A 23,643-nucleotide genomic window follows, 5' to 3' on the forward strand; every position below is an offset into this window, starting at 1 on the left:
TTTAAATCTCCCCTGCTTCATTAGCATAAAAACGGCTGCTGCTTTTTTCTGGCTCAGAGCTTTGCTGGAAAAAAGTGCCAGTCTAGATGCGGATCTATCGGAAAATAAAATCTTTTCCGAAAGATCCCTTATCCCTCATTTTAAGAGATTTTAATCCCCGCTTCATTTGCAATTGTGATATGTCTAATTTGCATCCCTTTTATGAAAAAGGGATGCATTCTAGACACAGCCCCCCAGTTATCCCGTCTTAACTTAGCCCATGTCTCCACTCACTGGAGGACCGAGAATCCTGTAATCGATCTTCTGGGGTTCAATTTAGTGGGTCTAGTAAAGACCCACTAAATCAAATGCTGAGGGCACCCTGACAATCTTCCTCTGTGGAGATAGCACCGAGCTTGGCTTACATTGGTGTCAGCTGCATTAGTTATATAGCTGGTGCTGCATACTTTAAGCCAACCTTCTCCCCCCCCACACCCACACAATGTAGACTGCTTTTAGATATGGGATCTACAGTTTTCCTTTCAAAGTGGTGTGAGAAGCTGATGCTGTCAGCTATGGAGCCAGAAAAATGAGTTATGTCCTTGCTAGGTGGTCATTGTTTGTTGCATGTGTCCCTTTTGGGTACCAGTAGAAGCTTGCTAGGCTCCTCCCATAAGCCATGAAGAACCATGTCCATGCCTTTCCATTCCTAGGGCAGTTTACACTAAACCAATCCCTGTTGCACTAAAACGTTTGATCTTTAGCTTTGGTCACAGGGGAATCTAAGAGCTGGTCTACACCAAAAAGTTAGGGTGGCCTAGCTAAGTCACTCAGGGGTGTGAAAGATTCACACCCCCTAAGAAACGTTTCACACCCCTGAGAAATGTAGTCACTGACTTAAGCCAGTGTAGATACTGCTGGGCTGATAGAAGATTTTTTTCTATTGCCATGGCTATGGCCATAAGGGGGGAGGGGATTTGCCATAGTAATGGGTAAAACTGTCATAAGGCCTCCAGAAACTACCACTCCAAGACCCCAGGAGGAAAAGAAGTCAGCAAGCCTAATGGTGATGTTTTAGTTACTATATTTTTACTCCAAATACATTTAAAAAATCATTGACAGAACAAATAGGCTGTGTCTAAGTTAGCATGATTTTACGCAAAAGCATGCGCTTTTGCGCAAAACCATGCTGCCTGTCTAAGCTGGCAAGGAGTTCTTGTGCAAGAACACTGATGTTCTAATGTGTGAAATCAGTGTTTCTTGTGCAAGAACTATGATGTTCCCACTCAGGAATAAGCCCTCTTGCGCAAGAGGCCAATGTAGACAGGCAACATGAATTTCTTGTGCAAGAAAGCCCGATGGCTAAAATGGCCATCAGAACTTTCTTACGCAAGAGAGTGTCTACACTGGCATGGATGCTTTTGCACAAAAGTACATGCCAGTGTAGACGCTCTTGTGCAAATACTTGAATGCAAAAACTCTTGTGTTAAAAGTATTTGCGCAAAATCTTGCCAATGTAGAGGTAGCCTGACTATAACAATGCAGACCACAACGATTCAGAACATTTTTTGACAAATATTCTTTACTAGGCATATTAATAAAGAACTCTGAATAATAATTCATTTCAACAACCATACAGAACTGTCTTTCCAGTGCTCTAGAACAGGGGTCTCCAAACTTTTCAGCCCGAGGGCCGCATTAACTATCAAACAGCAGTTCGGGGGCTGACTACACACTTGAGGTCCAAATAAAAAACAATCAAAACATGGATGTTGTTTTTAATTATTTATTTAATATTATTTTATTCCGTTATTATTTAATAACACATTGATACACTACACATGAACACCTGTATTAGTGTGAATGGTGAAATTGTTTCCTGGATGCCAAAATAGCAGACATTTCTGGCTTTAGATTTGTTGTCCCTAACATCAACAGTGACCTGAAATTATCATCGGACAAGTTTGTTCTCAAATTGTTCTTCACGTAATTTTTTTTCCGTAGACAAAAAGGTCTCCACGGGCCGGATGAGAGGGCCTCGCGGGCCGCATCCGGCCCGCGGGCCGTAGTTTGGAGACCCCTGCTCTAGAAGTAGTGCTAAGGCTAGGGGGCATGAGGGGTAACAGAGGAGCTGAGGAAAAGGGAAGTAATTGCCTGGGAGGAGCCTGGGGTGTGAACATAACAGCCAGATTGGGTCAGACCAAAGCCAGTCTCCTGTCTTCCAACAATGGCCAATACCATGTGCCCCCCGAGGGAGTGAACCGAACAGGGAATCATCAAGTGATCCCTCCCATTATCCATTCCCAGCTTCTGCCAAACTGACACCATTCCTACCCATCCTGGCTAATAGCCATCGATGGACCTAACCTCCATGAATGTATCTAGTTCCTTCTGGAACCCTATTCAAGTCTGGTCTTCACAACCTCATGTGGCAAGGAGTTCCACAGGTTGACTGTGCGCTGTGTGAAGAAAAACTTCCTTTGGTTTATTTTAAACCTGCTACCTATTAATTTCATTTGGTGACCCCCTAGTTCTTATGTTATGGGCAAACTTGGAGGGTTGTTGGGTATGGGTGGGGAAAGTATGAAACAGGTTGCAGGAAGGAAGAAGGATCTGTTAGAGACCTTCCCGCATGCAGACACTGGCTGACCCCTAGCCTCTCCCTTTTAGACACCTCCTCCCTCATCTCCATGTGGCCCTGCACCCTTTCGTAGAATCATAGAGCTGGAAGAGACCTCAGGAGGTCATCAAGTCCATCTGCCTGCCTAAGGCAGGACCGATCCCAACTAAATCAACCCAGCCAGGGCCTTGTCAAGCCGAGACTTAAAAACCTCTAGGGAAGGAGATTCCACCACCTCCCTAGGTAACCCATTCCAGTGCTTCACCACCCTCCTAGTGAAATAGTTTTTCCTAATATCCAACCTAGACCTCCCCCACTGTAACTTTCTCCCTGTCCCCCTGCCTATAGTTCTATTTTTGCATGTTTGTTTGCTTGTTCACATTTAGACTTGGCGTGTTTCTACAGCATTTGCAATGCAAGGTTATTCTTTTCAGACGCTGCTGTGCGGCTTCAGCACTCTTCCCTGGCGTGGGCAGGCTGCTTTCCAAAACAGTTTGCCACCCCAACAAATTGGCAACTCCATGCCAAAGAACTACAAACTGGATCATTTTAGATATGGTGTCTGGCAGTGCACGCTGATTTGTACGATGACGGGCTGACGCCTTATGAAGGGGGTACAGCGGGACAGAAGCAAGCTGTGATTCACTCTTTGTTCCAATGTCTCTTGGGAATTGAAATGATTTCTTCATCCAGAGGGAGGCCCGGCAGTTTTCATTCACTGTACAAGTCCCCATCTACTAATGCAGAAGGAAAGGGAATCTTCTGTTAGTGGCAACACAATCAAAGCTCAGCAAGGCAGCACATGGTCCCTGCCTTCAGCTCTGGGGCTTGCTGATTCCATGCGGCCCTTTGCATTAGCAGGTGGCCTGGCGTCACCCACGCGCTCACCGACAGTGGCAGGAAGTGACCCACGCGCTCGCCGGCAGCGGCAGGAAGTGACCCACGCGCTCGCCGGCAGTGGCAGGAAGTGACCCACGCGCTCACCGGCAGTGGCAGGAAGTGACGTGACCTGGCCCCGACCTGTTCCGCTCCTCTGGCTCCAGCCACGGCACTTAGGGAGGACCCGCCTCTCCACCCCGCATTCCCGGGTGCCCAGCGTGACTCGGCCCCCACCTGTTCTGCTCTGCCGGCGCCCAGCCTTGTGGCTCCTCTGTCCCACAGCCAGTGAGTGCTGGGGGGGAGGAAGTGGTTCCCCGCTTTCACCAAGCACCCTCCCTAAGGCACATCTGGGAGCCAGGGAGCGGAGCAGAGCAGGCCGGGGCCGGATTGCTCTACTTCCCGCTGCCCCAATGCGTGTGGGGGTAGGGGACCGACCCCTGCTGCTGGCCCCAGGCCCCTGCAGTTCACCCAGGCGGCTCTGGGCACCAAGAGGCCCCCCGAAGCACAGAGTTCCAAAAGGTCACCCAGAACAGCCAAGGCAGCAAAAGTTACCAGAACGCTGGGAAGGAAATAATAACTCCACGGAGTCCATGAGTCACTGACTCCAGCCCTGCTAGGGAAATGTCACGGCAGCGAGAGGGGGCAGGTAGCATCTGTTACAATTGACTTCCAGCCCTGAGCTGCTGCAATGCTTTTGCCAAGTCTCTCTCCTCACCCCTAAAACTCTGCCATAGATATTGGACCGACGGATGCTGGGGGTGCATGTGTAGTGGTTTCCCTTACATTGCGGGTTTACAGTTTCAGTCACTGGCTGTCAGCCCCCCCACCTTTATTCCAGCCTCCCTATCCTCAGCTCTGGTGCTGATTTCTCAGGATCCAGGCCCCATCATTAAAACTGCCCAACACTTAACTGATCAGAACTGTATTGACCTCCTATCCTACGCAAAGCAGAAATAATTAAAGGGACAGACCTTTGCCTAAAAAGCTTTTCCCACTTCTAACAACAAAACAAAAAACTCTGAAATTAGCAAAAAATAAGTTTCTCTGTTTATTCATTTTGTTTGTTTATTGCAGGTATTTGACATTAATTTTGGTCTAGTGAGTTTCATGGTTCCTCCTGTACTAATCAGGTGGGACCAGATTCCCAAAAGTATTTAGGCCTTTCGATACTTCGAGGATCTAGGCCTTGGTCTATTCCTCTTGTTCGCATGGGTCTTGCAGGCAGGAAGAGCAGCATGAAATGCCTTTGGGCAAAAACTAGAGAAGTATGTTTATAAACCTACAAAAATTGGCAGAGAGACTAGGGCAGGAACAGCACCTGAAACTATTTTAAACTCATCTTTGGAAATTCACTAGGTTCGAGTTGACAATTCCCTTTAAATCATGTTGGATTTGTAAGGACAGATGAAGACAGGGGAAGAAAAGTGGAGATGTTATCAAAATGGAGAAATGTCCATATCTGTAAAGAGAGCGTCTACTGGAACAGTCATTGGCAGGGGTTCTTTTTCCGAGGAAAGATGTGTAACAGCAGCTACACACACATTCGACAGATAAACAAAGTGCTGTTATTGTCTGAACAGTAAATGTTAGTTTGAGGTCTCTGACCTCCGATGTACCGGGATACTAATGGAATGTCATTGCCATGGAAACACGGCAGGAAGCAGCTTTGAGGTGTTAAACCTGCTACATTAGATCATCTCTGACATGTTAATGTCATCATCACCAGCACGGAATGCAGCGCGCGAATGCAACAGACCTCCCATGTTACTTACAAAGAAAGACCACCGGCACAGTTCAGTGATGAAGGCTCTAAGCCAGGTTTTCTTCTCTCACACCATAGGGCAATTGCTTTGGTCAGCTCCAGGTGTCTAGTTGCTGTACAGACACACCCAGAAGCTACGTCTAGACTGGCATGATTTTCCTCAAAAGCTTTTAACGGAAAAGTTTTCCGTTAAAAGCATTTGTGGAACAGAGCGTCTAGATTGGCACGGACGCTTTTCCGCAAAAGCACTTTTTGCGGAAAAGCGTCAGTGCCAATCTAGACGCGCTTTTGCGCAAAAAAGCCCCGATCGTGAAAATGGCAATCGGGGCTTTTTTGCGCAAAACAAATCTGAGCTGTCTACACTGGCCCTTTTGCACAAAAGTTTTGCACAGAAGGGACTTTTGCCCGAATGGGAGCAGCATAGTATTTCCGCAAAAAGCACTGATTTCTTACAGTAGGAAGTCAGTGCTTTTGTGGAAATTCAAGCGGCCAGTGTAGACAGCTGGCAAGTTTTTCCGGAAAAGCGGCTGATTTTCCAGAAAAACTGGCCAGTCTAGACACAGCCAGAGTGTCTACTGGAGTTCTAAAGGCAGATGTATATTTCTGAGCATATATTTTGTCTTTGGAGGTGGCCTTAGATGACCCAGACCATTTCTAAGCATGGGCACCACTAACTAAACAGAACATGATGTGGATCCTCTTGTTTGTGCTCAATAAGGGATGTTAAAATGATGGTGACAAGCTAACCATGTAACTGCTGAACATTTTAGTAGTTATCCGGTTATACGCAGGGCACCATTCGGCGCCCCGGGAGCTGGTGCACACCAGGAAATGGCCCTTAAGCCAGCTCCCAGTAAGTATCAGCTCTCGCCTGCCATCCGGCTCCCGGGGAGCTGGTGTGCACAGGGAACAGGCTTTTAAGCCAGCTCCCAGCAGGTATCAGCTCCCGTCTGCTGCCCCGCTCCCAGGGAGCTGCGTGTAACCATTTGAGTAACCAGTAAGCTCATGCTTACATCCCTAGTGCTCAACCCCACTTTAGAGCCATCAGTTCCTCTTGGGTGAGAGACGTTGTTCCAGGAACAGCAGGAGGAAGAATCGGGCTGGGGTGTTGAGCCAGCTACATGGGCACGTGCAAGGGGGAGGTTTCTTCCTGCTTCCCACCACTTCTGCTGGAGCACTTTGAACCCTTGGGGATGGAAGCCTATGCAACTGTTGTATTCTCAATAAATGTGGCATACTGCCTTTTCCCTCCTGTGCTTTGTTTAACAGAACACAGGGAGCTGTCCCTGCCCGGCTCTTAGAGGAGGGACTGGAATGACATCTGCTTCTTGTGCCAGTCATTCATTTGAAAAGCCCAGATTTATCCTGCATGGAGGCTCATTTATAGTTTAGGAACCAAATCCTGATCCAGCTGAAATCAGTGGCAAATTCCCAAGGATTTGGCTTTAAATCCCATTGGGTACAACAGTGTAAAACAATCAGAGACGCTGGTATGTGCAGCTAGGGTCAGTTTCTAGGAGGAAAACCCTCACTCCTTATTTGGGGTCACATCTCTCCCCTCCCCCATCTTTTTTATATAATCCAGAGCATAGACCAGGGGTGAGGAACCTTTTTTGGTTTGGGGGCTGCTGACCCAGAGAAAAATCAGTCGGGGGCCAGTCCGTGGGAGGGCAGCAGTGGGCTGGAGTGTCAGCACTGGCTCCCCAAAGCTGGGAGTGGCTTGAGCCGTGGGGGCTGTATCCGGGCAAGCGGGGGGCCCACATGCAGCCCTCTGACCTTAGGTTTCCCACCCCGGCATAGACCCACCATGAACCAAATACAGTTCTGTGATCAAAGGCTCAATGGGGAGGAAGTTACAAAGCCAAACAACCCTTTCACTTACCTCTGACTAGCAACAGGACTGCAGTTATGACAGCAACTCCCGCAATGACACCGTTTGCAACCACAACAGAAGAATCTGTGAAGAACACTTTCAGGTCAGCCTCTTTTGGAACCTCCTTCATGCAAAATGCCTCGAGAGAGAGAGAGAGACAGCCCTTTGCCTTTCAGCCAGCAACTTTGCACTCTGCCCCTTTGAGTTTGAATTACAAGTGGCGTTCCGGAAGGTTTTTTTTTTTTTTTTTTTAAATCAGAGATGCAAGTTGTTACCTGCTCACTTGTAAACCTCACTGCCACCAACCCTGCTGTCATCCGAGTCTAGAAAGGCCAAGTGGCCCAATGTTCCCAGCAGCTTTGATTAAATCAGATGACTTCGTTCCAGGCTGCATTTCCTCTCTCTAACACTCCTGCATCTTTATTTGCAACCCAGAGGCTATTATGGTAATCGCTGCATAGTGGCCGGATAGGTGGCAATTTTAAACTGCCTACCTCCTTCCTTGTATAGGACATGGATGTTGTGCAGGCCAGGACTTTAACAGGGTTCATAAAAGAGCTAGATAAATTCATGGAGGTTAGGTCCATCAATGGCTATTAGCCAGGGTGGGTAGGAATGATGCCCCTAGCCTCTGTTTGTCAAAAAAGCTGGGAATGGGTGACAGGAGGGATTGCTTGATGATTCCCTGTTCCGTTCACTCCCTCTGGGGCATCTGGCATTGGCCACTGTTGGAAGACAGGACACTGGGTTAGATTGACCTTTGCTCTGACCCAGTAGAGCCAATTTTACATTCTCATGTTATGTTAAGACAAAGCTCCAACTCCAAAGTTTGGGATTGGATCCAAGTCTTTCCATGGTTAGGGGGTTGGAGTCTAATTTCTATTTTAACTATATTTAAAAAAAGTTCATAAGCAAATGCATCTGCTAAGTAGAGATGGCCAATAGGGGTGCCAAACTATTTGGAGATGACTCCTGGTCTGGGCTGGGCCATCTATTTATTTCACTTATTTCTGGACTCTGAGTTGGGCAGTTATTTTCTCTAGTTACTTGGGGCCATATGATATCATCTGTTCTTTAGCTGAACTTGGGTGAAATCAGTGACCCCTGGTTAGGAGTGCAACCACTCCTAAATTTGCTGAAGTCACTTATGGGCACCAAAGCTCTGAAATGACTCATTGAAAAAGCTGAATTGGACAGACACATGCCTGAGATTAACTCATGGGCGTATTTTGGAAAATGTGGCCAAATAGTATTGAATAAATGTTGATCATTCTTTGCACATATGAGCTCCCCACAACATACACACAGTTTCATAAACCTTGAAACATTGTGAGGTTATTCCCCATAGTTAAAACAACCAAAAATGTAAAATACTGCAGAGAGAAATTCCCACTTACCACTGATGGTCAATTTCCAGGAGGTTTCATTCTCACTAACTTCATTGGTAACTTTGCAGGTGTAATGGCCTAAATCACCATGTGTTGCATTCAGTATGTGAAGGACACTGTGATTCCGAGAGAAATGATAGCGACCAGAGTCAGCAAGAGGTTTCTGATCTTTTTCCCACCGGTAGGAATCCACCTTCCCAGCTGCCACTTTACAGATCACTTCTATAGTGGAGCCCACCATGGAAGAGTTCCACGACAGTTCCGGCTTGGCTAAGGGCTCTAGAAGAGAAGGAACATTTTGCTACTGTTATTCCTACACACTCACAGTGCAGCAGCATTTCCCAAGGATGTTTTACGGGTATCAGTTAACTATTAACAGACACTATCTTCAATGTTCAAAAAAGCAAGGGAATACAGCTCACTTCTTCAGATGCTTGAAGAGAAAGACAGGAAGGGGTACAGAGAGAGGAGTGTGAGACCAATGCTAATTAAATCAGAGTGGATGTGGCCCATCTCCAACAGTAATGAGCAGCTGAGAGTCCCCAAAAGGGAAATTGCTTATTGTAATGAGAGCCATTCCAAGTCTCTATTCAGACCCATTCTGACTGTGTCAAATTTGCATATGAATTCCAGTTCAGCAGTTTTGTGCTGCATTCTGAAGTGAGTTGTAGCTCACGAGAGTTTTTATCCTAATACATTTGCTAATCTTTTAGGTGCCACCAGATTCCTTGTTGTTTTTGCTGAAACAGACTAACAAAACACGTCAGTAGCATTGGATGACACAAAACGTTATGCAGTGTTGATCTTTAATAGCAATGAACACTCAGGATATAAATCCATTCTGAGACAATATTACAGTTGAGATGTAAACAATGTAAATCTAGTCCTGTCCAGTTATGGTTCCTTAATGTTCCTCTCTTGTGGGATAGCAGGTTAGTTTGGAGCATGCTAATTTTAACGTCTTCCTAAGCAGCTGGAGTAATTTGTTGCAGGAATCCAAACTTTGATTTCATCTGCGAAAATTCCTCCCACCCACAACCATGTGCTAGAAAATGGCATGTGAGACTCTGAAAAGATAAATGAATGGATGAAGAATATAAACAGAGCCCTGGTCTCTCCTTGTTTCTCTATTTACAGAAGTCAATGGGAATTAAATAATTCCAACTGCAAAGCTAAATAAAGAAACAAATACAAAAATTATCATTTTAACAGTTTAAGATTATAAAATGGAAAGAAAGTAAGGAACTTACAACATGTCAGAATCTCAGGATGCAAATGATTATTATGCACTCAGAGGCATATTAATAAAGATAAAGTATTTACTGAATCTCACTACTGTCGGATATTTTATGAAGTTTATTGGCTTGACAATTTAAATGTGACCCATATTTTATATTTTGTTAAAACTAGCTGAATTGTTTTCAGAATTCCCACAACACAATTTCAAACCAATAACTTTTCTGTGTATTTATGTTAATGGCATATAAGCAAAGAAATTAGATCAAAAGAAATACTGGAAGGTTGCTGGAAAGTTATCACTTAGGGTACGTCTACACAAGCCCCCTAGTTCAAACTAGGAAGGCTAATGAGGGTGGCCGAAATTGCTAATGAAGCGTGGGATTTAAATATCCCACGCTTGATTAGCATATTCCTGTCCGGTTGCCATTTTGGAAACTGACTAACCCGAAGTAACTGCCCGTGTCTACACGCGGCAGAGAAGCGGGATTCCAAGATAAACCCCTTAGTTCGAAGTAACTGTTACTCCTCATGGAATGAAGTTTAACAGTTAATTCGGAATCCCGTTTCTCTGCCGCGTATAGACGCAGGCAGTTACTTCGGGCTAGTCAGTTTCCAAAATGGCAACTGGACAGGAATATGCTAATCAAGTGCGGGATATTTAAATCCCATGCTTCATTAGCAATTTCAGTCCCCCCCATTAGCCTCCCTAGTTCGAACTAGGAGGCTAGTGTAGACATATCCTCACAACTAATGTTATAAAAAAAACTTTAAAAACAACAAATACTCTAGTAGTATCTTAAAGACTAACAAAACATGTAGATGTATCATGAGTTTTCACCCTACCTCTTTCTAAATTGCCTGTCTACAGGCCAACTCTAACTAGACTCTTCCCTACAGAGCCCTCACCTGCAAGTAGAACCAGGAAAACCCAAGACAATTTAAAGTGATAGATCAAAATTCTGACATGGATTTCAGTACCCCACATCCCGTGGCGTATGAAAGCTGAACACAACAGCACTAAAGAACCAGAAAGCCAAGCTGGCTTAACAGATGTTCAATCTCCTAGCAGAGATGACTGCAAAAAGTAAACGGAGAATAAAGGAAATTGGGACAAGTACATTACGTTTTTAAAATGATTTCTTTTTTAATAATCGGACATGCTACCTGCACCACGGACACAGGAATGAATGAACCTTGGTTTGCAAACAGTGTCTTGGGAAGCACTGAAAGTACATCCAGTCTGGCCTATTGCAGGCAGCCAACAGCTCCCACCATCCACACACCAAACCCCGCAACCCAAAGGAGACTGAAGTATTCCAGCCCAAAGGACACAGAACTGTTACCTCCTTTAGTTTGGTTTAAAAATTGGTTTTATTCAAAATGGCTGGCTGTGAGTCACACCTTTTTAAGAAGCAGGCACACACATCCGAGAAGCTACAAGAATGACCTTTGAGGGAAATTAAGAACTGGGAAGCACTGGGTTTGTTCAGTCTGGAAATAAGGGACATGATAACAGCTTTCAAGTACCTAAAAATATGTTACAAGGACGCAAGAGAAAAATTATTCTCCCGAACCCCTGATGATAGGATAAGTAGCAATGGGTCTCCTCATCTCAAAAAATATATATTGGTATTGGTATTCCTCCAAGCGTGCTCTAGGTCTGGGCACCCACACACGAAAATGAGCCCCCGCTGGGGAGAGCAGCTGTTGGCAGCTGCCAATCAGCTAGCTGGCAGGCCCCCGGAGCCCTCATTGGCTGTTTGGTGGGAAGAGCCACCTATCAGCTGTTGGAACTGGCAAGCGGCCAGCTGCCATCAGCTGCTGTAGCTCCTGTCTCTAGGCGCCTGTGCAGGGCAGAGGGGGGGCTCTAGGCTAGGGGGACATCTCCGTGTCTGGGCTGGCTGCAGGGGAGAGTAGAGGTGGGAGGGTCTACTGGGGATTGTCAGAGCCACCCAAACCAGCCCTTCTCCCATTTGTGTGGGGGGGGGGCAGGAGGGACGGGGCTACACATTTTATCCTATCCTCTCTGTGGCCGCACTATGCCTGGACAGCGGTGCTTGCCTGGCTCAGAGGCTGCTGTCCTTCGGGGGCCGCAGGATTTGGGGCCTCGGACAAACCCCCTTCGCCCCAGCCCTGCCTGTCTCTGCACCACCCCCACTCCATCCCTTTCTCCAAAACCTGTTCCCCCAAGCAACACAGCCTGGGGATTAGCAGGGAGTGAGGGGAGTCAGCTCTATGCCTCTGTTGCTTCTGCTGCACATTTCTAGGTAGGGAAAAGCAGACATGAAATTACACAAGAGTGGAGGAAAAATTAAGGAACATGGCACTTGCCTAGAACCTCCAGCCGGATCCATTTCCCACTCTTCTCCTCCTCCTGTCTCCTTAATCGGTACAGGCCTCCGTCTTTCAGCTGCATTTTCAGTTCCAGAGACCAGCTGGATTGGTTAAATGCAACACGCTCCTTGTATATCGGATGGATGTTCAGTGTTGAAGGCTCCACATAATAAACTAGGATAGACAGCTCAGGGTCGTTTTCCTTTGATTTATACTCCCACTGCACAATCCCTGTGGAGTCGATGCGTTCCGGTCCAGGAAACACCACAGTGCAGCCTACGGCACCTACCACCTTGTCTCCTGAGGGTGCAAGCCCAGCAGGTCGGCATACGTAAGCAGTGGCCACTGGAAGAAGCAAAGAGCAATATTTCAAGGTTAGACTCAGTTGCTACCCCTCAAGTAGAGCGATCATCCGCCTTCCATTGTAAACCAGATTTCACCCCTCCCACCTCATAAGATCATTTTGCATTGTGTTTTGTGTGTAAGCAGTACAGTCGTGTGGGAAGTGCAGTCAATGGGCGCGAGGCAGAAAAAGAAAATTAAACCGCATCCATCGTCTGTGGCAAGAAGAAAGAAAATGGCGAAATTCACATTTTATTTCAAGTATCCCTGGGCCTGATCCAAAACCAACTGAAGCTCAAGGCAGGTCTTCCACTGATCTCACTCCAGCCTGAAATATGGGAGCTCGGAGAATTGTTGCAGTCACGTTTAGAAAATCCCCTGCTTTGTCATCATACCGTGGCACAAGGTTAGTTTGGTTTAAAAATTGGTTTCATTCAGGGTATGTCTACACTAGCTCGTTAGTTCAAGGTAGGTAGGCAAATGAGGGCAACCGGGGTTGCAAATGAAGCCTGGGATTTAAATATCCAGGCTTCATTTGCATCTTCCCAGGTGCTGCCATTTTTAAATCCCTCTTAGTCTAAACTCTGTGCCCGCTACACACGGCACAGAATAGGTAGTTCGAATTAGGATCTCTAATCGAACTACCGGTACACCTCGTTCCGGTAGTACGAATTAGAGATCCTAATTCAAACTACCTATTCCGTGCCGCGTGTAGCCGCGGGCACAGAGTTCGGACTAAGGGGGATTTAAAAACGGCGGCGCCAGGGAAGATGCAAATGAAGCCCGGATATTTAAATCCCGGGCTTCATTTGCAACTCCAGTTGCCCTCATTTGCCTACCTAGTTCGAACTAACGCACTAGTGTAGACATACCCTCAGAATGGCTGGCTGGGAGTCACGCCTTATTAAGAAGCAGGCACACACATCCGAGAAGCTATTGACGTATGAGGGAAAATAAAAAGAATGACCTTTGAGGGAAAATAAGGGACATGATAACAGCTTTCAAGTACCTAAAAATGTGTTACAAGGACAAGGGAGAAAAATTATTCTCCTGAACCCCTGATGATAGGACAAGAAGCAATGGGTCATCTCATCTCAAAAAATACATATTGGTATTTGGTATTAGATATATAAGGGCAACAAAAATGAATAGGGGTTTGGAAGGGATCCCATATGACGAAAGATTAAAAAGACTTGGACTTTTCAGCTTAGAAAAGAAGAGACTAAGAAGTCTATACAATCATGAGTGGTATGGAAAAAGTGAATAAGGAAAAGTTATTTACCTATTCCCACAATATAAGAACTAGGAGTCACCAAATGAAATTACTAGGCAACAGGTTTAAAACAAACAAAAGAAAGTTTTTCTTCACTCAGCGCACAGTCAACCTGTGGACCTCCTTGCCAGAGGATGCAGTGAAGGCTAGAGCTTTAACAGAGTTCAAAAAAGAGCTAGATAGATTTAAGGAGGTTAGGTCCATCAATGGCCTGCAGAGCTTGGGAAAGGAGTGCTACCTCCATCCCCGTCTCCCGTCCGCAGGTCACCCAGTCTGTCTGGCTTGCAGGCTGGAGGAACGCAACCAAGACTTGTCACTCAAAGGAGGGGGACTCAGCATGAGAAATATGAAAAACAAGCAGTGACTCTGCATTTCCACACCCTCCCCCGCACACAATTAGAACTTCGTCAGATGGATTGGAATGGCACTTACAGAGGCAAATATATACATACGAGCTGGAAAAACAGTCGTCCATTATCTTTTTTTGAATGGTAGAATAGTTGCACTGATTTCTATAGGGATTAAAATATAGGTCCGCGTCATCCCTGGAAGGGGGGGGTGCGACCCCTGGTGGAGGGGAGGTTACACACAGGAGGGGCACCCCAGCTCGCGCCCGGAGCTTCAGGTGCCGCAGGGGACAGGGCGGGTGCCCGAGCCATTGTGTGTGTGGGGGGGGGGGGGTTGGGGCACTGCAGGCCGCTGCGGGGGGTGGGGGAAAAGAGTCGTTTATATAACCTCGTGGGCAGGAGGGGGTGTGTCCCGGATGGTGCTGGGGGGGCACAGGCAGCGGGCACAGGACCTAGGGTGGGTGTTGGGTTACTTTTTGATTTTTACAGCTTGAGCTCGGGCCCAATTGGGTCCAAAAGTACCTTAAAACCTTCTCCTGGAGGAAAGGTTATCCCATGCAAAGTCTGGTTGTGGTAGCTCTTACAGTGTCCACGTTATTAGCGCACACACTTACAAACATTCTCCTTTATATATTAGATGAAAGAAGCCTCAGCTTCCCTGATTTAATTTACCTCGTTATCTCCAGCCTGATTCTTGCCTGTATATTTATACCTGCCTCTGGAAATTTCCACTACAGGCATCTGACAAAGTGGGTCTTTGCCCACGAAAGCTTGTGCTCCAATATATCTGTTAGTCTAGAAGGTGCTATTGGAATTAAAATCCATCCGCATGTTCAATTCTCATGCTAATGGCCTCAGTCATGATGAGGATTGGTTGGGACTCTATCAACCTAACATTCAATGAAGGAGCAAACAGCTCTTTGTGTAGATTCCTGCTATTGCCTTTTATTCTTATCTGCTTTGTTTTAACTACCCAGTCTTCAGGTGCTAGCTATTCCCAGTTCTGCCTTCCTGGTTTTCTCTTTGATATTTCCATATCCTCTGTTCCATGTTTCCCACCCTTCCTTTTTTTCCTCCCCCGCTCTCCCTTCTCCCCTATTTACTTTGGGTCTGCAAATCCTAAACTCAAAACTCCAGCTATCTGCAAAAGTGGGCTGTGCCAACAAAAACTCATGATCCCATCTACAGGTTTTGTTAGTCTATAAAGTGCTACCAGACCATTTGTTGGTTTTTAAGTTTATCCTGTACAGACTCTCTCGGCTACCCCCTGAAGCCTCTATTTAATTGTAAGTCAACATGCTGCTTATGTAACAAATGACGGTGCCCCTTTGCTTAATACCGAAGTACAAAGAGAAAAGTGGTTTAAAAAAGCTTGACTCAAGTCAATCCAGCAGATGTTATCTCCCTGCTCCCGCAAAGTCCCCCTGTTTTCCATTTCCTACAGTGTAGACAGAAATCAGTGTGGGGAACAATGGGGGTGACAAACAACAATCCAGCTGTTTGTTGTAGAAGTTTTACTACTTTTAATCAGCGAAATGATCACCTACTGTAACCAAAATATTCAGCGAGGAAAAGTGAATTTAAAGGGGGGGGGGGTCAGAGAATTAAGAGACAGAGAAGGCGAAAGGAAAAGTGTCCCAGGCACTGGGGATACTCCAGTCCAAAGTAAAATGATTGCTTACAGACCAGGTTTACACCCGATTTACAGACAAGTCCAACAGTCACATCGTTGCTTCGGATCCTTTTGCGTCACAAAGCCTGAGCCCAAACTCGGGTCTTCGCAGTGAATCAGGTTGCACTGAAGACCGGATTTAAGGCACCTAAGAGGATGCTAAAACCATTGCTCGGCTGCAGCTGGTGGGAAATTTCACAGAGGGGACTTAAAGTTCGATCAAGTTCTGTAGCCTGAGCGCTGCGGCCGGGGGTTGCCTGTTTCCGGAGAGCTCTAGGGCACAGCCCGGCTGTCCAGAGGCAGGGGCGGATTTGCCATAAATAAACCGCAGGGAGGTTCTTGACACAAGTCAGCGAGGCGCCTGTTGCGTTGCCCTCCTGTTTAGAGAGGCTACAGCGGGGCCGAGGCGCCCTGGGCAGATGCCAGGCGCGGCGGATGGTCCCTCGCACCGCGTTTTGCATGAAAGCCCCCTAGCGAGCAAGGTCCGGGAGGGGGGGTCCGAGTCCCTACCCCCGTCCCCTAGCCCCCGGCACGTTCAGCGCTGCAGGCTCCGTGGCTGGGAGGCAGCAGCAAGTTCCCGGCCAAGACCCCGAGCCCGGGGGCTGCCCGGCTCCTTCCTGACAGCGCCCGGTGCGCCCCTACCCTCCCCATGCGCTGCCTGGGCCGAGAAACTGACCCGCCCCAGGGCTGGGCCACGGCGCACCGGGCTCTCCCCCCGCCTCTCTCTCCCGGGGCGGCCCGTTGGAGAACCCCCCCCGCAGTCCGTCACCTGAGAGCAGCGTCCCGAGCAGCCAGCCCGCGGGGCGCATCGCGGCGGAGCGCACGGGCCGGGCAGGCGGCGGAGCGCACGGGCCGGGCAGGCGGCGGAGCGCACGGGCCGGGCAGGCGGCGGTGACCGCTGGCTCGGCCTGGGACGTCACCTCTTCGCGGGCTCCCCTCGCCGGCTTAGCGGGGCGGGGCGGGGCGAGGCGACACATCCTGGGGGGTTTGCTCCGCAGATTTTCCTGGAAACCACCGAGGCGGCAAAGGGGCCGGGCTGGGATCCGCCTTTTCCCTTCTCCGAGCAACCCAGCCGGGGGACCCCGGGAAGGGGCCCAGCTGGAAGGGGAGCTGGCGACACCACCCTTCCAGCGGGACGGGGCAAGAGATCCGCAGCCGCTCTCAGCCCAGGCCCGTTCGCCTCCCGCTCCCGCAGCCAGCTGCGTCTGGAAAGAGCAATTTACACGCGCAGATGTTTTTGTTGCTACTTCATCGCACGCGAGCACGAGCCGGGGTCAGTCTGGCGGAGGGCAGCGTCCATTAAACTGTTTAATTAATCAGTGCTGGGCACTAGAACTTGTTTTTAATTGAGTTTCCCTCTGGCAGCGCGCGCGAGGGTCCCACTTCTGTTTCTTCTTAAGGCTTTGGCTCATTCATGGAGCGAGGAGGGAAGGTGGCCAGGACTCAAAGGAAGCCCGGAGAATGAATTCCCCTCAGGGGAGGGTAGTGGAGTGGATGTAACAGCCACAGAGGAGAAACTGATTAATTCCACCCTGCTAGCCCTGGAGTAGGAACAAAAGCCGGGATCCAAATTGGAGCCTGTGCAGATAAAGGCACCTCTCCTTGGAGAGTTGCGCATGGCTAGCTGTTCGCTAGTCGTCCAGGCTCCTGGTCAGACAAACACACGTGTTTCCATGGGTAGGGTAGTGCTTTGTGCGCTGGTTTCCAGCCCAGAGGACGTGCCTGCAGGCTAACGGAGCGCATGAAAAACAAATAGCTGAATTACATGTGCGTCTGAACTCCCTGGGGAAGAACTGTGGTACTCGCCCTCGCCATACAGTTCCGGTTGTAACAGGCTCAGATGATGATCCAACACTTACTCACTTTAAGGAGAATAGGGGGAGAAATGTAGCCGTGTTAGTCTGGTGCAGCTGAAACAAAAGAGAATCCTCTGAACTGTCATTCATGCTTAAATACGACACTTTACACGCAAATTTGAATAAAGACGCTAATTATCTTACCCATTACAAAGATGCTTCCCCAATTATCGCCTCTAATATCACTAGCTCACAGACATTTACCTCCCTCCCTTCCCCCCCCCCAGCCCCCTTCTGTTCTGAAATGTGATTTGTCCTTTTCATGTGTTCTTTTTTTTATTGTATCCTTTGGTATATATGGTTGTGACAATTTTCTTCCACGATCTGATCTGAGGAAGTGGGTCTGGCCCACGAAAGCTCATCACCTAATAAACCATCTTGTTAGTCTTTAAAGTGCTACATAGTCCTGTTTTTTGTTTCAGTTGCATTATAAAGGTAGCCTGCCCTGCATTTAACACTTCATTGTTACATCAAAAGCTAAGTGTGGGGCACTTCCACACTTACCCTGTCACACCCCTCCTTTACTTACGCTACATCGATGACATCGTTATGATCTGGACCCATGGCCAAGAAACACTGGACACATTCCACAGAGACTTTAACAACCTACACCCCACCTCCAATCTCAGCCTGGACCATTCAACACAAGAGATCCATTTCCTGGACACCACAGTACAAATCACAAATGGAAAATTAAATACCACTCTCTACAGAAAACCCACTGACTGCTACACTTACCTACATGCCTCCAGCTCCCATCCAGAACACACCATACGATCCATCATCTATAGCCAAGCCCTTAGATACAACCACATCTGTTCTAATCCCACTGACAGAGACCAGAAACTTCAAGATATTTACCAAGCATTTGTAAATCTCAATTACCCACCAGGGGAAATAAAAAAACAAATTGAAAGAGCCAGACGAATACCCAGAAACCATCTACTTCAAGATAGGCCCAAGAAAACCAACAATATAACACCACTTGTCATCACCTACAGCCCCCAACTTAAAGCCCTCCAGCACATTATCAATAACCTACAACCTATACTGGAACAGGATACTACACTCCGGGAGGCTCTGGGGGACAGACTCATAGTCTCCTATAGACAACCACCTAACCTCAGGAAAATTCTTACTGACAACCACAGGACATACCACACTAATATCAACCCTGGAACTTTCCCTTGCAACAAACTCCATTGCCAGCTTTGTCCACATATTTACTCTGGTGACACCATCACTGGACCTAACCATGTCAGTTATATGATCAAGAACACATATTCCTGTTCATTCAGAAATATAATTTATGCCATCATGTGCCAACAGTGTCTTTCTGCTATGTATGTTGGACAGACTTCTCAGATACTTCGCCAAAGAATTAATGCACACAAATAAGACATCAGACATCCTCACAAGGAAAAACCAGTTGCTTTTCATTTCAGCCTACCTGGACATAGTCTTAACGACCTTACTGCATGCATCTTACTTCAAAGAGACTTTAACACCAGATTACTGAAGGAAACTTCAGAACTTTCTTTCATGCTTAAATTTGACACTTTACACATGGGCCTTAACAAAGATGCTAATTACCTTAACCATTACAAAGATAGCTTCCCACTTATCACCCCTGATTAGCCATTCATTGACTCAAATAGCTATTCCCTCTCCTCCTCCCCCTCAACCCACCTTCTGTACTAAATCTGATTGGTCAGTTTAATAACGTGTTCACTTTTTTCATTGTATTCCTTTGGTATATATGGTCATGCCAATTCTCTTCCAGAATATGATCTGAGGAAGTGGCTCTGGCCCACGAAAGCTCATCACCTATTAAACTGTCTTTAAAGTGCTACATAGTTTTTCCTTTTGTTTTAGCACGATCAGACTAACATGGCTACCTCTCTATTACTATTTAGCATATCTGTCATGGAAATGTCTTATGACCCCAGCCACAATGGGGCCATGCAAATACCTAGTCTTCCTTTCAGGAAGCAAGAAGTGGACAGCATTATTTCCTGCAAACAAAACCATAACTTGTTTGTGGGAGTGCTTGGCTCAACAAGACGTGGGACCGAATGAACTTATAGGGGCTAAAGTTTTACATGGTTTTATTTTTAATGTAGTTTTTTAATAAAATTTGACATTTGTAAGTTCACCACAGAACAATGATTTTATAAAAGCAAAACTTATTTAAGTTAAGGACCCAAGGAACCCCAGGTTAAATCTTCTCGTTTTTAAACTCTTAAACAGAAATCCATCTGTTTCCCTGCATATCACAAAGAAATTAACCATGCAACAAAAGCATGAACAGCTGACAGCTATTACATTTTTCCAAGCCAATCCTTCCCTGAAAAAAATACCTTTTAGCAACTGAATCTGTATCAGAGGGGTAGCCGTGTTAATCTACTGTCTGAATCTGCAAAAGCGATGAGGAGTCCTGTGGCACCTTATAGAGTAACAGATTTATTGGAGCATAAGCTTTCGTGGGCAAAGACCCACTTCGTCAGATGTATCTGATGAAGTGGGTCTTTGCCCACAAAACCTTATGCGCCAATAAATCTGTTAGTCTAACTGGATCTGGTTAGCTAATTGAGGAAACCAGATATGAGCTGCAAATTCCCAAGACAGAAACTCCTTAGAACAGAAGCTGCTCTTAACAGTAGCTATTGTACTGAAGTATTATGGTAGCAGTGTATGATGATCAAGCACTAACCAAATCTAAGTGTCAGATTTAGGGACTCATGAAAAATAAGCCAAAGCTGTAGAGCCATTTGGCCAATCCATATGATAAATCTGTGTCTCTTCATGTGTCATGAAAAAAATCTTTGTATTAGAGACACAGTAAGGCAGTCTCATCCCAAACAGCCAGGGAGAATAATATAAATATTCTGTTTCACTGACACAATTTAACATTAAAAATTGCTATACATTTATAGGTCTGACTCGGAACACAGGTAGATTTACAAGGGAAGCCTTAAAGTTTGTAATAGAGATGCAGTTGTGTTAGTCTGCTCTTGTTGAAACAAAAGACAGGACTATGCACCGCTTTAAAGACTAACAAGATGATTTATTAGGTGATGAGCTTTCATGGGACAGACCCACTTCCTGAGTCTCCCTGCATAGTCATGTTTAAAGTTTGTAGTAATCCAATTAATTTATTGTTTACAGAAATCACAGCATGTAACAAAAACATGTTTATATCATTGTCCTCAAATACTCATTTTTTTAAAAAGAGTCATTAACAAAATACCCCCAAGAAATCATTGGTCTGCCAGATTTTGAAGATTAGGAAATTGTACCAACGTTTTATTAGAAGTTAGTCAATTTCATGCCCAACAGGGTTTTAATCAGTAGACCTCTATTGCTGTACAGGTTGGACGCGTCCTGGATGAGGGATTTTGCAGGACCAGGGGAGGTCATTTCTGGCCCCCCTTTTTCTGGCCCCAGCGCCTGCCCTGCCACCCCATGGGGCTGCCTGACTCTCCACCCCCGTTTCTCGCACAGCCCAGCTGAGCTGCTGCTCTCCCCCAAGCCCACCTGAGCCACGGGTTGGCTCATATCCCCCTGCCCAGCTGGGCCACGTGGCACCCCCCACTGCAGCACACCAGGACTATCTGATCCTAGAACATCCATGGTCCTTCTGGACCCTGGATGTTGCTGGACCAGAGAGTTCTGGTTTATAGAGATACAGCCTGTACTTAGTTTCTCTCTTTGTTTATGTAAACTGTAGACTCACCCTGGATTTGTATCCTCTCTAGTTTGTACATAATGGTTCTGGCTATTCAGGATTTCTAGCAGGAGTAGTGTTAATATTTTACATGCAACAGCCACTCCCTTTGATGAGAAATAAAGGTGCATTTCCCAGTGCAAATCCCTAGCCCGAAATTGACACATTCGTCAGCTGGGCAAAATTTCAAAGATTCAAATAATCAAAGGAACTGGGATTCAAAAAACCAAAGGAACTGGGTTTATGATTCTCTCAGGTCATGCAGTATTCAAAGAGACAACGTAGCAGCAGGAATTCCTTCAGGGGAAAAAGAAAAAGGGGGACTCTGATCCTTTTTGCTGGTGTCACATTACTGGATTTTAAGGGGATCAGACAGGTCACTGCTGCACCCGTGGGGGGGTGTTTGTCCCACAAGTATATACAAAGGGGGCCATGTGAGGTGGCAAATGAAAGCTTGTGTTCTACTGATTCTGTATATGCTATTCATGTACTTGTATGATATCTGTATGTGGAGTTATAAACATGTACTCTGGAGGGATGCTGGAAAATTCTCTCTCTGCGTTTAGATTCTAAAGGATTGGCTCAGCATGATCTTGTGGGTAAGATCAAGTGTAAATTGACCTGGGAACGGTGGCTGGTTTCTTGGGACTGGAAGAACCCATTTGGGGTAGAAATAGGTTTGGATACAAGCTACTTCATATGAGTCCCACAGGATTAAGAAACAGGTTTTATGTGAGTCAAGTGGGGGAGCACAGTTTGTGTTACAGGACAGCATTTGTTGTAGGTTGTGGTATTGTTTTTTAATCCCCGTCATTTGGGGATGCCACTGTCCTTCTTACAGGGACTCAGTCCTTCAGCACGCATCTAGCAAGTGGGAGCTCCGTGCCTTACAATCTGACCCCACTCCTCACATGTTGGTTCCGCATTGATTTGCTCTTTGAAAGAGCAAGAAGTGACTGAGCTGAAAGAAAGAATCCGACTGACCTTCCTGGCAGCTGGAAAAAGAAACATTGTAATTCCTGGCCAGTACAGCCGGGAAAGACCCCGGATTTGTTCCATTGCATTGACCACGTCACACACACTGACTCCTCTGACACCGTCAGCACCCCTGTCACCAGCCCAAAGAATTGTGTCATCACACTGGGGCTTTTTCCTTTGAAAATCACAGCGACCGAGCAGATTAACAGAAACAGTGACGTTAGATTTATTTGATCAACAGCAACATAATTAAAAAGGGATGCGGGAAGAGGGAGGGAGGGAATGGATCAATGATTCTCTCATAGTCCAATCCAGCTGTGTGCTGGGTGGAGAGCTGTTTATATTGGATCACTGAAAAATTCGATCCAGTCCCGCTGCACCAGTACACGCAGCAGTGTAACAATTTTGCTACACCTGGCTATCTGCTTTGCTGCTGGGATATATTACAGACACTGTCAAGACTGATTCCCCACTGTGGCATAATGAATGCAGAAGTGGGGGCCTGCAAAAGTAACCCCCAAACCTGATCTTTCCAGGCTTTGGTATAAAACTTCCCCCACAATCCTAAAAACCTAGATTTTGGGGATAAAAATCCGCTGCCACCGTCAAGTGCTTTTGAACCCACAAACAGGGGTGGACATTTGAAACCAACCTCAGGGCACCCTAAGCTCTTTTCCCCAAAGAGCTTGAAAAAGAAAAGAGAAAATATAAACTGCAGTCTGTGGCTGCTATCCCCTAGTCAGAGGCAGGCAGATCCCACAGACGGATTTTCCAGGACACAGAACTGAACCAACACCAGGTTACTAATTTTTTTAAAAAAAGAAAGAATGTTTATTATCAAAACAATACTCCTGTTACAAGCCTGGCTAGATTGACTAGATGGTAAGAGCCACCAACGTAGTTACAAAAGGGAGGAACGCCCATTTCTAACAGCACAGACATCAGATCCACAGTCCCACAACAGAAAACAATAAAACCTAACGGATTTATCTAAACTTTACCCCACTTACACATTTTGAAGAGTCTTTTTCTTGGATAAATGTCTTCTGTCTCCCTCAGTATCTAGAACAAACTGGCCCAGACACAAAGGAGGGAAAACCCCCAAATTCCTTTGTCTCCATCCCTATCTGCATTTCTATTGGCTGACTGCTACCTGGCTAGGTACAATTAACCCTTTAGTCCCCAGGCTGCTGGCCATCCCTCATGACCATGACATGCCCTCCAAATCTGGCCACGCTGGCTGTGATTTCTTCTTGGAGCTCTGAGGTAAAACATAGTAAATATGTACATGCACACATGACTAGACTATTGAATACATGAAAAGTAAACAAAACCCTACTGCATCTGTGGAGTACCATGACTGATATACAGAGA

At 46.5% G+C, this 23,643-nt stretch overlaps 1 protein-coding gene across 3 annotated transcripts; it reads right to left on the reverse strand.

The window, feature by feature from the left end:
- Window positions 1-1,037: 1,037 nt before the first annotated feature.
- Window positions 1,038-23,362, reverse strand: LOC142818251 (hepatic and glial cell adhesion molecule-like). Of its 3 annotated transcripts, none has more exons than XM_075896680.2 (5): window positions 23,280-23,362; window positions 12,072-12,419; window positions 8,511-8,780; window positions 7,123-7,197; window positions 1,038-3,336 (listed from the first exon to the last, which is right to left on the reverse strand). In XM_075896680.2, exons 1-5 carry the CDS (start codon window positions 23,281-23,283, stop codon window positions 3,311-3,313), a joined length of 723 nt encoding a protein of 240 aa, XP_075752795.2. In that variant the 5' UTR covers window positions 23,284-23,362; the 3' UTR covers window positions 1,038-3,310. The 3 variants fall into 3 exon arrangements, with proteins under 3 accessions (XP_075752795.2, XP_075752793.2, XP_075752794.2); XM_075896678.2 differs by lacking the exon at window positions 23,280-23,362 and adding an exon at window positions 16,478-17,313 and having other exon boundaries at window positions 1,039-3,336; XM_075896679.2 differs by lacking the exon at window positions 23,280-23,362 and adding an exon at window positions 16,478-16,953 and having other exon boundaries at window positions 1,041-3,333.
- Between the last annotated feature and the right edge of the window lie 281 nt (window positions 23,363-23,643).

This window comes from Pelodiscus sinensis, chromosome 13 (assembly GCF_052426305.1).
Source record: "Pelodiscus sinensis isolate ZL-2025 chromosome 13, ASM5242630v1, whole genome shotgun sequence".
NCBI lineage: Eukaryota > Metazoa > Chordata > Testudines > Trionychidae > Pelodiscus > Pelodiscus sinensis.

What these genes read in the sequence shown, in the direction of transcription:
- LOC142818251 (XM_075896678.2), bottom strand. Translation starts at nt 16,685, where the DNA reads ATGTGTCGCCTCGCCCCGCCCCGCCCCGCTAAGCCGGCGAGGGGAGCC. An exon ending in CTGGAAATTGACCATCAGTG is followed by an intron (nt 7,198 to 8,510) that starts GTAAGTGGGAAT and finishes TGTTCTTCACAG; the next exon opens with ATTCTTCTGTTGTGGTTGCA. An exon ending in AGTCCTGTTGCTAGTCAGAG is followed by an intron (nt 3,337 to 7,122) that starts GTAAGTGAAAGG and finishes CTTCTGCATTAG; the next exon opens with TAGATGGGGACTTGTACAGT.